General features: G+C 31.5%; 1 protein-coding gene across 2 annotated transcripts; it reads left to right on the forward strand.

The window, feature by feature from the left end:
- The first annotated feature begins 6184 nt into the window (after positions 1-6184).
- LOC123700760 (tol-Pal system protein TolA-like) lies at positions 6185-17784 on the forward strand. Of its 2 annotated transcripts, XM_045648081.1 has the most exons (6): positions 6185-6308; positions 8368-8411; positions 10173-10654; positions 13410-13613; positions 14479-14572; positions 16321-17784. In XM_045648081.1, the coding sequence occupies exons 2-6, from the start codon at positions 8381-8383 to the stop codon at positions 16596-16598; spliced, it is 1089 nt and encodes a 362-aa protein (XP_045504037.1). In that variant the 5' UTR covers positions 6185-6308; positions 8368-8380; the 3' UTR covers positions 16599-17784. The 2 variants fall into 2 exon arrangements, with proteins under 2 accessions (XP_045504037.1, XP_045504038.1); XM_045648082.1 differs by lacking the exon at positions 16321-17784 and having other exon boundaries at positions 14479-15666.
- The last annotated feature ends 113 nt before the right edge of the window (positions 17785-17897 follow it).

The raw sequence follows: 17897 nt of genomic DNA on the forward strand, positions 1-17897 counted from the left end.
TACCACTTTTGTCTAATTACTTTTTGTTTTGATTTAATCACGATAAAACACTTTTGGCGCTTACTATATTTTTAATTACGCAAGAAATCATCTTGCATCGCACGTTCTAGGAGCTTCAAACATAATTCTATTTCATACATCAGACGCTATCGCTCCGTTGAGACGAGTAGACCATGCTTAACCCTTAAATTGTCACCCCTAGATAACTTGTGTTTATAATGTCCAAATTTGGAGGATGTATTGGAATTAGGATAGAAAAGAGGAAAATGAAAAAAAAATTAAAAATTTTAATTTTTTTCTATTGTTTTCGCTATGTCACATAAAACGGACATTGCCAATTATATGTACATGTTCGAACCGTCACATATAACGGACATTGCACATTATTCCTGCAACCGTGGTACATGAATACAATGGACATTTTCAACTCTGTAATTCAAAATTATTATCAAATTATAATTATGGACGATCTAGAATAAGCTTTTCAAACATCTGTCTTAAAATGTTGGTTAAAACTTTAACGATATCGTTAAAAATAATGGATTTTAAAAAACGACACTACCAAAAATCACAGCCTAAGAATATGCTAAGAATTAGAATAGAAATAGTATTACATATCCTGCGAACTCATCTAATACACCAAGATAGCCCTCTTCCCATTTCTTATATTGTACAGATTGAAATGTGTTTGCTTCATCGTATGCAAAGGAGTGGTATACCATGCCTGAAGTACCAAAACGAACAGGAAATTTAAATCGCTTTTTTTGGATTCTTTGGCATATAATATATCCATTTGCTGCCAGTTTTTTTTTAATTTGTAAGGTATTATTATTTAAATTTTCAAACATTGGGTGGTATTTCTGGTAAGTAACATGATGCTGTGACTGAAGAACTACTGAGAAGTAGGGAAGATTCATCTCGCACCTCATGTTAGGCTGTTCTGCAGCAATAATATTTTGTTGGTGGTAAAAATTCTGACTTTTTGGGTCTTCATTGTGTCTCAAATCAATATGTCGTATAATTCCGAAGGTATGTTGCTGGGGGTAAATGATTGACACTATTATCATATCCTGTAGGTCTACATTTCCTTCGAAATCGACATCTCAACTCAACGCCAGACTCTTCAACTTCCGCCAGATGTAGTTAGGGGATTTTTTATTGATTGCCAAGTCATGCTCCTGTAAAATATAATAAAAATAGAGAAAAATATATCAAAATGATTCCGTTGCAAATGGAGGGCCTTATTGGCAACGTCCGTTACATAGGACATGTGAAGAATACCCTAGTATATACTCCAAGTTGTCAACGTCCGTTTTATGGGACATCGTATATAAACTAATATTTTTATACCAAATATTGTAAAATATGTAAAAATTATGTCAAAATACTGTACTTACAATCGTATTCTAACTAATAATATAACATTATAAGCAAAATAGCCAAAATACTTACAGTTATTATCAATTTTATCAGAAGAGTCAAGAGATCCGTTTTTTGCAATTTTCAAATGGTCACCATCCGCGACTGTACATGGTTTTGGTAAAAAAACCTGCATGTACGCGAAGGACATAGCTAGTCCCTTCCCAATATACCAATTAGCGAAGCTTAGGTCTGCCATAACAGCGCCAGCATGTGTGTAAATACTATGTCCTTTAAAACGGACGAAATCAATTTAAGGGTTAAATTGCTGTGCCGCGCGCCGATTTTTTAATAATATTGTTTCAATATTGTTTTTTTGAAAATGGTAAACAACAAAAGAACATTGAAACTTCAGAAACGAGAACTAAAAGAGATTCATATTTAAATGATATCTAACTAATTTTCGAAGATAAGTATAGTATTGTAATCATATTAATAAATACCGAATTATTATTTATAATAAATAATAATAATTATTATTTATTAATAAAAAATACGACTTTCGATTCATTTCAGAAACTTTATGCAGGTGAGTTTAGATATTACATAAATATGTAATATCTAATCACACTCACACGAATTTATGCAAATGCATAAATTCGTTTCCGTGGGCTGAGTATTGACGCGACGATCTTAGGTATACAAACATATATATAGGTATATATTATATGGATACAAATATTTCATTCATAGTGTTACATCAATAAAATCAAGAAAGATTTATATGTACCTAGCATATTTTTTTATTGATTACTTATTACCATTACTACTATGATTACCTACTACCTATTTGTAGATTCCTATGGTTGTTCCAGTAAATAACGTAAATAGGTTGTGAATGTGATAGTAGATAGGTATATATAATATAATATATTCACAATCTGTATTATAATAATCACTGGTGCAGTGAACTCCCATAAATAATTATAATCCATACTATAATATTATAAATGCGAAAGTAACTCTGTCTGTCTGTCTGTTACTCAATCACGCCTAAACTACTGAACCAATTTGCATGAAATTTGGTATGGAGATATTTTGATACCCGAGAAAGGACATAGGCTACTTTTTATTGCGAAATACATATTATGTACCACGGGCGAAGCCGGGGCGGACCTCTAGTAAATTATAAAGTTATACCTGCTCATTATTTGAAATCTATCGTAAAATTAAATAAAATAAGTAACTTTACTCGTCTAAATATTTGTATTTTGTATATATATAAAAATGAAACCCGTTTCGCGTTGTCACGGTATCACGTGTGAACGGCTGAACCGATTTCGATAATTCTTTTTTTATTGTATCCCTTGAAGGATGAAGGATGGTTCTCATGTAGAGAAAACGTAAATATGTACGTTTTCTCTACATGAGACTACGTTACAAATAAAATACATATATCATTCATAAGTAACACGCGAAACGGAGCGCTCTCGATTGCGCTCATATGAAACAACATTCAGTACAATGCCTACATACGAAATCCAATAAGAGAAATTTCGCGATCGCGACAGTCCTGCGCGTGAATCAAAAGATGGAATATCCATTTTTGGAGCGCCGGTTTCAAGCGACGCGACGGTGATAGCAGCAATTGCGCGCGACGCGACGGCGACCTTGCCACTCCTATATTATAAACAAACACTATGAATAGGGTTGCCAACTTTTTTTACAAGAAATAAAGTACGTATATTCATTATTCAGGTCTCTCTCTCTCTCTTGTCGGTCCCTCATGTCTGAGGATCGTGGTCAGCATCAGGGTTGCATCTGGAGCGGATGATTTGCCTCCACCGGTCTCTGTCCATGGCGTCTCTTAGGACCGTGTAAAAAAAAATATTAAACAGTATTTATTGTAGTGTGTGCCCTCTGACTAAATAAAAAAAAATTGTGAGCGTCTAAATGTAACACATTATATCTGTCTATATTATGTGTCTGCACTTTGATGCTGAAAATAGTCTTTTGTATAAATACTTTTTATTTGAGTAAAAAGTATAATTTAGTGAAAAACAGTAGAATACTGTTTGGCAACCCTAAGTATGAATACACTCGCGAATGCAAATTCGGGGATTTTCTAATTTTGCTAAATTTTTGCGTTTGTAGTAGTGTATGGTCAGCAAATAAAAAAACAACATTTTATTTTTAGTTTTTATTATATATACAGGGTTACTTGTAAAACACCAGCAACCTCGCAGGACAAGATACCTTACATCATAAGTAACAACATTAATAATTGTTCTACGACTTTTGATATTTTGTTAGATTTTATTTTCATAAAAAAATAAATGTTCATTTCATTTTCCGTTTGAATATTATAAACTCTACGCGCATCACAAAAATTACGTAAACAAGAAGCGAACGGGAGGGGAAAGGGGGCGTCGCGTCGCGGTTGTCCTTTCGATGATGAGTAGAACATAGACTTACAAACGTTAGGAGAGTACAATAAAAGCTTAAAAAATCATTTAAAAATAATTTATTTCGTTATGCCAACAGCCAAAAGTCGTAGAACAAATGTTTCTTATGATGTTAGCTATCTTGTCCTGCGAGGTTGCCGGTGTTTTACAAATAACCCTGTATATGGGATTTTAAATTAAACTATATGTGTTTCTCCTCTGAAAAAGATGAAACTTTATTTTAATATTTGCACATTTAACATACGTATAACTTTTACATTAACAATTAACAATATAAAGTTACAACACTTACACACAAATTAAACACTTCAACAAATATTATAACAATAATAACAAATAATAACAACAATCAACAAATACAAAATTTAACAATTACGTAATAATTATAACTTTTGAATGAAATGTGTGCTTTATGTTCTAACGGTACCAAGCGACTCACGGACTGCACGTGGTACCTGCGGACAGCGTAAACTGGTTTATTCTGGTTTTGTGCGTGTTTCCACTTTCAACTATCAAGTGACGATTTATTTATTTGTTTTGTTTCGTAATTATTACGGTCAAATATTAATAACGAAACAAATTATTATGGACACGATATTTTATTGTTTCACGGTAGTCGTTTTGTCGTTTGCTCAAGAACGTGAAATTGAATGATAATTATTTTTTTTTTATAAAGTCAAAACCATTTTCTTTCAAATAAAAACTTGTTTTTATTGAAAACAAAAATCAGAGTGTTGCTAGGAATAAGTATAAAATTAAATAGTAATGTAAGGATATCGAAACATTTTTGTATAGGCCTGAACGTTATAGTGGAAACGCGCTCTAAGATCTGAGTAATATACACACCACTAGATATGCAAATATTTCTCCAAGCTAATTTACCTTGTACTAATATTATATACTAATATTGTACTAATATTGTAAATGTGAAAGTAACTCTCAATCACGCCTACTGAACCAATTTGCATAGGTATAGAGATATTTTGATACCCGAGAAAGGACATAGGATAGGTTTTATCCCGGAAATCCCACGGGAACGGGAATTATGCGGGTTTTTCTTTGACTGCGCGGGCGATGCCGCGGGCGGAAAGCTAGTATATAATAAATATAATATAAAGTATAAACACAACAATTTAACATTCATTCAAATCATACAAACAAACAGACATAAACAAACAGACAGAATTTTTTACGGATTCGTGCTCTATACTGTTTCCCTAATATCGTTTTTTTTAATATATTACATACGTATACACTTTTTTTACTGTTTTATTATATACGTATAGATTATCATCAATAGTTATAAATAAAAATTAAAAAATAATAATAAATTATCATATTACATAATTTGCCATGATTTCAACTTCACTGTATACTAACTACCGAAAATACGCGTTGAACGCGCGAAGAATATTGTGTTTAATTTAGCGTCCGATGAACTTTACGTAAGTACGGTGAGCCGTGTATGATGGAAGAATGATTGCGCGCGGCATGGCGCGCTAGGGCGGGGCCCATAACTTTAGAAATTCTCTGACTTTATGCCCACTCTTAAGTAACTTTTGATTAATTTTGGGTTGGGCACGAGTATAGATACAAATTACAAAGGTATGTTTTGACCCAGTTTTAAACCCACGGCCACGGTCCTCTCAAACAAGCATAGATACTAACCTCTGCACCCACTGTGCGAAATACAATCAAATAAAAGTATAAAAATAGAAATAAAATTTTACTCAAAGAGCAGGCCAAGGTAATATTCACGATTTCAAACACATTCTTTAGTTTTTATATGATCAAACAAAACTATATTTCGAACTTGCCTTGATGGATTTTTACTTTTTGTACTATAGCTTCTTCCTGCGACTCCACTCGCAGTCACATTAGGTATTTTCAAGACTCGAGACAAATACAATAGATAAAAATTATATGATAATCTGTATAAATCGCGTATCTGTGTGTGTTTAGGTTTGCATTGTTGAAAGAAGAAGGATGATCAGATTAATTTGTAGTTTCAAAATCAAATGAAAATGTTTGTCGCTGTGTGTGTATATTTTGATGGAAAGAAAACGTCTCCAGGAAATCCAGTATATGGAATTTAAGTCTACATAGAGAAGCAAAATATTACCTACATAGTTACCTACACCTACCTAAAAAAAAAGAGTGTGTGTACTTATGTACACGCGTTAGAAGTTATAGGCATATATCTTTGGCGTATGGAAAAAAAATAGTAGAATATACAACTTGAACATAGTTACATACCACCTAGAACTAACTTCATGCTGTTAAATTTAGGTGTCGGTGTGCGTGCGCATCGTAAAAATTCACTCTCATCATTTTTCTCCATCGCGCCAAAAGAAGTATAACTTCAATTTTATAAATATAATCACGCCCACGCAACTTCGTCTGCTCTCAAGCGCATATTTTTTTCTCATTTTACGTCATTTTTCATCGATTCCTGAATGAAGTTCGTCAGGTTTTAGTAAGTAGGTAGGTATCTATAGATTAGTTCAGATTATAATCTTCTTGAAATAATATAATTTAATATAGACTATCAATTACACTTTATATAAATATGTATTAGCAATTGATCGGGAAATAATAATTTGTAATAAAGTGTGGTTTCGCGTGAGCACGCAATAATTGTATTTATTGAATTAGGTATGTATGATAATGGGAGTGTTTTTTTCATGCATCATTAATTACTGTGTTTCGTATGTATGTACACTACGAACAATTTTAATATTCTAAATTCTTAAAATTCTGTGAAAAAACTAGATTTGATATTTTATTAGATATCGATTGAACCAAGAAGTGAACAGAGACTTAACTAGGTATCTTCGATAAGTATGACACATTATCTGGATATGTCAGTAAATAAAACATGCTATACACCCAGATGTTACCTGTTTTATTCACTTTTTTAATTAATTAGGTACTCCGTACTCTAATAATTACCTATTCACACTTTTTTTTAAACGCGTTCGGTCATTAGACTCTCCCTTGGACTCTCCTAATCGAATTTACCAGATTAACAAAAGAATTATAAAGTATTTCTTAATAATTATAAAACGTTATTTAACGCAATTTCCAACTTAAATATTATATAAAAGATATTGACAATGCCCAAGAACGGTTTTTGTGCAAAAATCACGATTTTGCGACCAAATTGAATAAAGTCTAGAATGTATTGTTTAATTTTCTAACTTTCAGATCCGCTTCATAGGTTTTAGGCTGAAAATTAACAACCTAGATTTAAAAGAAAAAAGGCTTCTTTCTCTTGCAATGATTCAATACGGAATTGTAGATGTTATGCAGTTTGGTTGCATAAATTAAGTGCAATTACCAATACCTACAGACTGACGAATACTTATTATAAAAAAAAAAACAGAAAAAACGAATCCCATATTTTACGAACTATCGTCGAAAAATAAAATATGTTTTTTTCTGAACTTAACTCTTATTTTTCGTGTCTCGCGCACTGTTATGTTTATGTAAAATAAAAATAAAAATAATACGATAAACTATATTTAAATCTAAACTATTTCTAGACAATATTGGTATTATCTAGGTTGTACCTAAATTACGTAATTATTTTTTCTAGATAAAAGCAAAGCACCGAACCCCTAGGTAATATAACTAACAATACCTAAGGATTTCAAAGAACCTTCCTTATTTGAAATTTTATAGAAATTAACTTTCTAACATAATTTGAATTAGCTATCTGTATAAGTATAAGTATAAATTTGAATTAGCTATCTGAAGATATTATACAGATTACAGAATCTGTATAATATCTTAGCTTATTTCAGTTTTTAATTTAAAATCAATATTCAATCAAACGTATACCTAGATACTTAAAATTATATATAATATTTGCATCATGAAATCACAATTAATTTTAACATAAAATCAATAAATCAAGAGTCAACGGATATGCATATAGAGCTGATAATACCTACCACATCAAAAATTGATTTCTCATTCATTTATCTCGTGTTATATGGTGCTAAGAAATAAGCAGTTTAAAAGGGAACTGTGTCTGTAAGTTATAGTTTTTCACTAAATTATATTTTTTAAAGGTTTATCCCGCAAGAAAGTTCAGGAAAATAGTCTTTTTATTTTAGTAGTTGGAAAATGAAAATCTAAGTTATCATATCTAAGAATCCTCCTACGATTGAAAGCCGATTTGACAAAAATAAAAATGAAAACTCACGTTAAATTCAAAAATCTTCAATCACGACCAAAGACAAATAGAACAATACATCAAATCGTGCTACCACAGACAACGAATTAATTCGTGATACCGATTCCCCCCTCAACAGATCCGCGCTCGTCTAGCTTTCCGCTATATTCTTACAATCACTATAAATACAAATACCAACTATCTGTCCGTACATTGCTATAACAGCGCTAGGGGCATTAGCGACCCCCAAAATTTTAAACAAACAGACGTTACTGGAAGGTAGTAACAGTGCAGTGTTCTTTTTTTTTTTGAGGATTTTTTTTTGCATAGATAAAAAATCATATCGGTGTTTTGTGATTTCAGACCGCCTGGCATCATGGCTTTTAAGGCTGTTCTGTTTTGTTTATGTAAGTTTTTTATTTATTTTTATGTTAATTAGGTATTAATATTAATTACTTGAATTCTAAGATTAAATTACTTACTTCGATTTATTATTTGAAAATTTGAATTTTTTTTTCATACTTAACTACTTAGGTAATTGTAAATTAACTAATATCTGTCAGAAAAATTTAATTATTTACTTCATTTTATATTTCAACTTCTTCAGATTTTAAATCGGAATTAAAAATATCTCTAATTTGCTAACTTATTGTATCTATAATACAATGATTATTATTAGCGATCCGTAAAAGTTATAATAATTGATTTTCTTCTTATAATTTCATATTTATTATTTATTTTCGTAATGAGTAAAATGCACAATTTATATCATAAATTGAGGGAAAATTGATAAGACGATAAGTATTTTATCGTCTTATCAATTGTAATAACAACTTATTTAATTAATGATCAATAATAAAATTTAAATGAATAATTTTTTTTGCTTCGCTTTTTCATTTTTGAGGATGAGGATTTTTCGTCAGCGATCAGCATAAACAATAAACAGTTCTCTCCCTGCGTAAAAAATATTTATATTTCAAACTTTTTTCAATTTAACTTTAAAAGATAGAAAAAAATCGATCAAGAGGGGAGTTTTGCACCCACCATTTTTGCGGTACCATGAAGACTCCTGACCTATCGACCATGGGTGGCCTTATTTACATTCTGGCGAAAATGATTATTTAATTCTAATTCAATTTAATGGTTACATTACTTTAAGATTAACTAATAATTGTTATTACAACAAAATCTCATATCAAAGTTACGTAGAACAAAATAATAAATCAAACATAAAGTGTATTACAAAATGATTACAATTGGTACTAATTACGCTTAAACACGTAAACAGATAGCATGATAAATACAAATATTTGTGCGTAACATTTATATAAGTTTCAGTTATGTATTGGAATCCCCAGTATTTCCTTACTTCCGTTAATAAAACGTAATTTTCAGCACTATCGCCTTTACGCAATTATGTTTTATATTATTGATAGATAACTAATAAATTATTTATCACCAATAATAGCATAATATTATAATCATGTAAATATTTATTTGTAATAATATATGAGGAATGTATAATATATTAAAATTTAAATTCTTGAATGTGTTGAGATATTTAATATAGTAGGTATAGTTGATACCTCTGTTTTTAGAGGAAGGAAAATTTCATGTTCAAAGACATGGTTGTAATCATATATCAATGGCAGTATAATATATCATATTATGTTGTAGGACGTAGGTCATTGACAACAATTTGCCTGGCATTGGTGAAAATTAACAGTGAAAATTATAGTTCAATCAACTTTAGTATAGGTTACAACCAGTTCTATGAATCGTACGCGTGGTAGGAATTAACCTACCCAATTCTCATATTATATCTAACATGAATAGAATTTAATAATAAAACTAGTGAAGTAATGATAATGATAATGATTTTTTTACACTCATCACATTTTGAGAACTTTTAAGTTAGGGGTTGCTAGAAACTGATGGGTTATTTTCCATGCAATGGGTATCTTTTTTGGTCGCAAAAATGGAAATATTCCAAAATTTAAAAATAATTTTAAGACATAATATAGTAACGTTAGTTACTACAAACTGCTAAAGAAGGCTTGTATACGGTAATTTTATGTTATATACTTACCCACAGAAAATACATTCATATAAATTTGCGGTTACGTTCTATTCAAATAAGTAATCTATGGAATGTCATTATATTCCAGGTGCCGCATCACTAGCAACAGCCGCTCCCGCCAAACGTGACTCCCAAAGAGCTGAATACGATTACGAGTACGAGAACTCCGCCCAATCCCAGCAGCCAGCCGAATCAAACCATTATGACGCCTATATCCAAGACGTTAAGGCCGCTACTTCTGGTGATGGCAGCAAAAAGGGCTTCAGCAGAGGCAGCGGCCTGCGAACGATAGCAGTAGGGTCAGCTAATCAGGCGAAAACAGCGCTTGGCAATCAGCAGGCCGCTGCGTATCAAGCGGCGTATGTGGCTAAGAACACGTTAGCGCAATCAGCGGCTCAGTCTAGTGCGACAGCGCAGGCAGCGCTCGCTGGGAAGCAGGTGATCCTGTCGGGATTGGAACAGCAAGTCAGAGATGCCAAAGTAGCGCTGCAAGGGGAAGAAATGCAGTTGCAACAAGCTAAGAGAGCTGCACAATCCGCAGCGCAAGCCGCCCAACAGGCTATGCATCAGGTATGACTACTTTTTTATTTATGATTGACACAAATTACCTTAGATCATAGATGTTTTCCAATTTATCTAAAAATATGACGAAGATGATAAAAAATAGTCAGTAGGTACGGTAGAGCCTACCTACCTATTGCCTTCTACGGATTTACCTTTTCGATAAGGTTCTTCTGGGTCTATATAATACATAAATTATTTTTACTGCCTTTAAATTTTTGAACAATTTGAAAAAAATGTATACCTACTTATGATTAAGTACCTACTTAATTAAAAATCTTAGTATTGTGAAAAGTTACTGGAAAAAACTAACAAATTCTTTCAGTGAACCAAAAAATTAATAAATTCGCCGTGAAACGCAATTAGGTATCTTAATGTTGAAAGTTGAAACCGGTGGCAAAATTAATTTTTGATTTAGATATGCCAATAATGATACCAATCAGATAAAAAAGTATTCAATTACCTAGTTGAGATTCCTTTTTTCTGATGATTGAATTTTGAAATAATGTTTACCTAGCTCGTAATAAACGCATTTAACAATATTTCATCTTCCTCTAAAGAAATAATCTCTGTCCCATATCTAAATCCTGAAAAAAATTAACAATGTATGCTTTATCAAGTTTTTCTTAAAAAAAAACAAACGCCGTAGGTAACCCAAAATGTAAATAAAATACACCTGTAAAATACATGTCAAATTAGGTCCAAAATTTTTTTAACGTCCTATTGATCCATCTTCTTACTGTTCTTACCTAGATAATAATTGGAAGAAATATATTAAAAAAACTTTAACAAAAAGAGTTGCCCGTTGTAAATGTTATCAAAATTGTTAACAGTTTGTATCACACAACATTTTAATTTCGATTTCTTTCACAAATAAAGCTAAATTAGGCAATCCAAATATAAATTGACAATGGACTAATTTAGTTGTCACTTGGGAGCAAAAAGCGATTTTTTACCGGCATCCAACGCAATTATTCAGAAATACAGTTACGTAGAACCGTTTGCGTAATTTGTCACAACTAAATTAAAAAACGTACAAGACATTTGCATTGAAGTCGAGCTTGCTGTAATTAGCTATATTTGCAAAAGTTATAACAAATAAAATATGGCGTAACATAAAAGCACACGACCACAGATATTTTTGTTCAAACTTTCGTAAAAAGCATGAGTATTTCCGCTTAAAATAAATTGACACTCAAAAGTAAGATTCGTGGCATATTCTATTAATTAAAAGCATGCCAAAAAGATCAAGACGCAGTATAATTAATTCGCTAATTTAAAAATATAATGAACTAACTATGTATCTGTTTTTTATATAATTTTATGTTACATACATACGTTGTATTTACATACATTTTTTACACAAATCGGAAAATTGGATGAAAATACCTACATAATCAGTTCTGTACATTTCACTAAAAATTTCGGGTAGTTTCAGTTTGTCAAACGACTAACGAGGAAAAGGGCATAAATATGCAATTTTCCATTAGTTATTTCAAAAATATAAATATAAAACACAGATAGTGAACAAAATTAATCAATTTCATCCATGAATAAGTACTGGATAAGGCAAACATTTCGACATAGTGTTGCGATACTCAGGTGAATTTACTCAACGCTTTTCATCTTATTGTAGTTATATTCCGTAAGATCTATCGCTTGAAATGAACTGATATTGTAGAGAATAATTGCTTCCCTTGTGTTATTAATTATTTAGAACCGTCTCTACAAATGTTATCAAAAAATTATATATACCTATATTGTTTAAAACATGTGCGAGTTTCAAGTTTGACGATCGAGCTTTTGCCACCTTTTGCGTTAAACCAAGTTGAAATAAATAAAAAGTACCTAATTAATATGTACATCGTGCGTATACTTATCAAAATTTGTTTAACAGTTTTGCCTATTTGAACGACAACCATCAAAATTAGTCGAGCGATTTGATAACAATCAAATTAATTAATTTAAATAACTGGCTAATATTATGAGTTATGATTATGTAGTGTCATGGAACTTATATTAGCCAGTTAGCACACGTTTTTAATTTTTATGTTAAAAAATCAAACATTCTTCAGAAAAATGTTACCAAAGAGAATAATTTAACTATAAAATGACATGGCGACGTAATTTCTATGCACTGCCACGCTCATAGGCCACGCTCCACTTACTGTCCATGACACTGGACTTCTTTTATTCTTTACTTGTCAATAGGTCAGTTTATTTCACATCGAAAGTGAATTGAAAAAGTAACTGACCTTTCTCTGTCATTTTTTTTAAAATTGAATCACATTGGATTTAAGATTGAATTTTCCGACAAGTACACTCGTCAAGAAAAAGTTTTAATTTTTTTTTTATATTCATCTATTTTCTTTTATTTCAGTATGACCAGATGAAAGAATTATATTTAGGTAGAACATTTATACTTATTTTTTAACAATAAGAGTCAAATTTCTGCTGCTAAACAGCAATTTTTATAAGAGAAACATTCCTTAATTTCATCGGTTCTTCTAGGTTAAAAATTATTCGTAGTTATATTATTTATTGAAGATTCAGAAGAAATAAACCTGTTTGAATTTAATTATTATATAATCAAAATATTCTTTTTAAAAAGAGTTAACCATAGCACAGCACCTTTTCTTGTAGGCAGTAGATGTGCTTCATCGAAAACAACAAATAAATATATAACTCATGTTAATTGCAAAAGTTTATATTATTAATTATATTTCTTGCCCCTGTAATATATTATACCAAAACTAATCAACAGGTAAACGTGATCCAAGCAGCGCTAAACGCAGCACAAGCAACATCAGAGAATGCGAACGAAGCGGCCTCGCAAGCTGCGGGCGAGCTGGGCGCGCAGACAGCTATGGTGGGAGCGGCGCGGCAGCGGTTGAGCACGCTGCAGGAGCAGCTCAAGGGAGTCAGGATTGATTTCGAGGCGACACAGGCTGCGGCTAGGAAGGCACAGGTAAGGATTGATGTTTTGTTTTATTTACCGACCTTATAAATAAGCTATTCTATGGGTCTTTCCGTGTTTAAAATCGGTCATTTTCATATAGATCAGTCTTATTTGTAAATGAAAACATTTGCAAAACAATTTTTTTGATCGTAGGTATAGAAGGTAGTTTTTAAGATTAAAATAAATCTCTCAATAGCTTATTAATAGTTCTAGACGACTTTTTTTTTATTTAAAATTCACATGGTTCGATTAAACAATGTTTAAATTGTTTAAACAGGGTTGGATGACAATGGCTCCGATGTTATTATACTTAGAAGATATCAAAATATCGGTGAAATTTTAAGTTCTCTGTGTAAATTATTTGATATCAAATAAACCACCTGTTCACCGACAAATCTTTTATATTTTATTCCTTTCATATTTTCTAAAAACAAACGTTATTATGTCCACTCTATCTTTCAATTAATCACTACTATAAGTATATCGCATTCTCTACCATCCTAATTCCTAATCTCATTTCTTTTCTTCATCTTCCTTTGGTGTGTTGTATAAATTTCGTTTCTAAATTATATTTTAAACTCACATATACATAATACATGATTCCACGTACATAATATAAACCGCGCCTCCTTGGTACAGTGGTTGACGCGTGAGCGTAGCACTGAGGGGTCCTGGGTTCGATTCCCGGTGGAGACGAAGAAAAAAAAATGTCACGGTCTGGTAGGACACAGAAGGCGGATCACCTACTTGTCCCTAAAAGAAAATCGATCAGTGAAACAGATGTATAATGCATCTGCCCCTTACCCCAGTATGGGGACATGGGACTTTACACACGTACATAAAATTGTAACGCATTAAATATTTCCATTCACAGGCGGCTGCTCAACAAGCGCAAGCGAACGCAGCCGAAGCAGCCGCCAAGGCAGCTGCCGCGGGCCTCGCGCAGCACAGCGACTCATCCCACGAAGGTACGAGCAGCGAGGAGTACAAGCGACAGCCTGAAAGCCAGGACTACTACCAGGCGGAATACCAACACCAGTAGATTAGGGGTTAGGGGTTACAAGGGGTTTGTAGGAAGGGGTTTACAGAAATCTCGTAGAGGTAGCTGGTAACTCCAGAATGCCGGAATACGTATTACTGGTGTCTAGGTTAACTGTTCAGGGGTCTTAAATAACTTGATGAATAAATAGTAGCAGTAAAAGACATTAAAAGATGGCACCTTAATTAACCACGTGCAGTCTTTTGCAGTTGAACCAGTAACTATAACCTGTGCAAAACAATAGTATTTATAACAATTTAAAATCATAATTCAAACGATACATAATTTGAACTGCAGTTTTTGTGTAAGCCTAGACATCAGATTTAATTAGTTAAATAAATTGTTCGATATTGAAAAAGGTGGAAATAACGCTATATTTATTAAGATACTGCCATTTACAATATCAACAATTACACCTAGTTGTAAATAAAGAGCTAGCTAGATAGTTGAGTTCTATAATTAATACTTATTGTGATATATTTTTTATACTTCGTTTTTATAACCTAGATTTTAAGGGTGACCATAGAAACAGGATTTTTTGGGATACCTACTAACATATTTTTAACTACTAATACTGAGCTGCAAAATTTTTAATTTAATCATATTATTCTCATCCAAATATTCATTCTAATAGAAATTATTCAAATACTTCCAAATACTTATGGTTACCCTCAAAATATTTATTAATCTGTTAACAAAACTTTCGTTTTTGTACAAACTACAAAAATGTAAAGTAAAACCATCTTAAAAGCAACACTAACTAGACAAAGTGCGACGTCCAGGAAGATACAGTGATGTAGCAAATTTGTTAATTAATAAAATGTTTTGTTACAACCATTTTGTTATTTTAGACTTGACTATTTCTCGACTTTTGACGCAACTTTGACATCTCACTTGATCTTTTGACTTGATTAACCCTTAACTCGCTAACAAGGTATTAATGCACGTATTCTATTAAGAATAGAGTTTATTTTCCAATGCAACTAATTACTGGTTCGTCTCATTATTATAGTTATTAGTAAATGGAAAGAGACAAAATATTAATTACATTACTTACTTAAGAAAGGTATAAAAATTACACTTAACATAACATAAGGGCAGGTAAAGACAATAATCTATTATTAAACTTACAAATTTTAACACGTATTTAGAAATGTACGATGTACCTACCTAATTATCTGTTTTTTATTCTGTTAAGGTAATATTAATAATCTGCTCACAATGGCATAATTACATTGTAGGCTTTTTAAAGTATCTATCATCTATCATTTTTACCAGACCATTCAATATTGACGATACCACGTTTTGGACACCCAGCACCCACGATAGGTCGTGTGGCTTAAATAGGGTGTCCACAAAATAATTATCTATTCAGTATTCATTTAATAACTCTATTCGTATCAGCATGAAGTCTAACATCAAATACATAATTAAATATTGTGAGAAAACTTGTATCTAAAATGTGGGTAGGTACTTTTTCAACAAAGTAGAAAAGAAAAAAGTTATATTAAGTAAAAAAATTCACATTGAATTCACAAAATAATATCTTAGCATAATATTATATTATTATACCAATTTTATACATACACATTGTTGTACACGTACGAATTTAGAAACTTACATTATATACAATTTACAACGTTATCTCATATAGCACAAGACTCATTTTCCTTTCAGAACGCAGTCTCAAGACAGCAAAACCGCACCAGCCTCAAGAAGAATATAGCAATGGCCTAAAAACATTACATTTTTCACCCCAATATTTAAAACCTAGGGTCGTTTCGGATACACCTATTGAATTCTATCAAATTTCACCAGAAAATAGTGAAGCACAAGAACAAAATAGTGAAATAGTTCACCTTTTAGATACTGAAGGATTCGCTAAATTCCCAACTTTTAACAGCGAACATTTAGCTAATGTACAATCGAATAATAATTTTGGGTTCGAGTGGTAGATTCTATCCATCTTCGTGAAATTTGACAGAATTCAATATTAGATTAAGATGTAGAGTTTATAAACTACTTACATCATGCATTTATAAAGTGTAAATACCTAATTGTAATAAATTTGTACAATGTACAGTCTTGTAAATAAACATATATATTGTAATTCGCTTTTATGTACCTTCGTTAGATATTAAATATATTATGCATAGATAGCTCAAGATATAAAAATATCGCAGGAACTCGGTATTGCTGGTATTTCTTAAGCTTAAGTTTGTATTGAAAGACAGCGCCAATGACAAAAAAGAAGACTGCTTTTGGTTATATAGACAAAGGCTCTCACAACAAAATATAAATTAAACAAGCATAACGTTAAAATCGTTCCAGAACCAGTTAAAGAAGAACAAGAAGAAGCTGATGATGAAGAAGACTGTGAAGAATGAAGAAGTACAAAATATTAGCCAAACATAATCGAAATGTGTGATGTAAAAGTATTGAATCCTTAAAGTGTATTATGATGTGTAGGTACTGTGATTTAGCATACGGTCATTTAATGGTAATTTATTTACTGAAGTTACATGGAAAATATCTCCCTTAGTTTTGAATAGATAAATTTTAAATCTATGATATAAATTCGAATGCAGAGAAATGGGGAATAACCTTGGTGTAGTAAGTTACCGCCTCAAAATATTAAAATAAGATGTCGCTCTTGTGCGAAAATGTTTTTTTTTATATATGGGGTTAAATTAAAAAAATAGCTGTTTTATGTATGATTTTAAACGTCAACAACGTAGTTTAAATATAAATACAAATGTATCATAAAATAGCAACACAGCGCAATTAGATTTAGAAGCTTGTTGATCAACCTCGTATTCTTACTTCATTCCATTTTGTTAAAACACAAAAGTAAAATACAATAATAGATATATTTATTCTTTATAGTAGTAGTTGAATACTATTTCTTCCATATATGCACAGTAATAATATTATGATATGCACATACAATTATTATAAGCATCTCTAATTTAGCTCCCCATTCAATTAATTTTGTTGTATCCTGCGCGTTAAAGTATGCATTTGCCATTAAAAATAATGTACTGTCTGGTCTCGCGGAATTGTTAAACGTTATATTATACTTATTTTTACCTAATTTTAAGAGTAATTAAATAAATCTTGTGTAAGTTGTTCTAATCATTATTTCTTCTTATGTACCACACCTATTTTATTTTTGCAAAAAGTTCTATATTTCCAAAGAATACAGTATTATAATATTGATAAACTTCGCGCTTCGTGCACGTTCGACCGATTTC

Source organism: Colias croceus, chromosome 20 (assembly GCF_905220415.1).
Source record: "Colias croceus chromosome 20, ilColCroc2.1".
Classification (NCBI taxonomy): domain Eukaryota; kingdom Metazoa; phylum Arthropoda; class Insecta; order Lepidoptera; family Pieridae; genus Colias; species Colias croceus.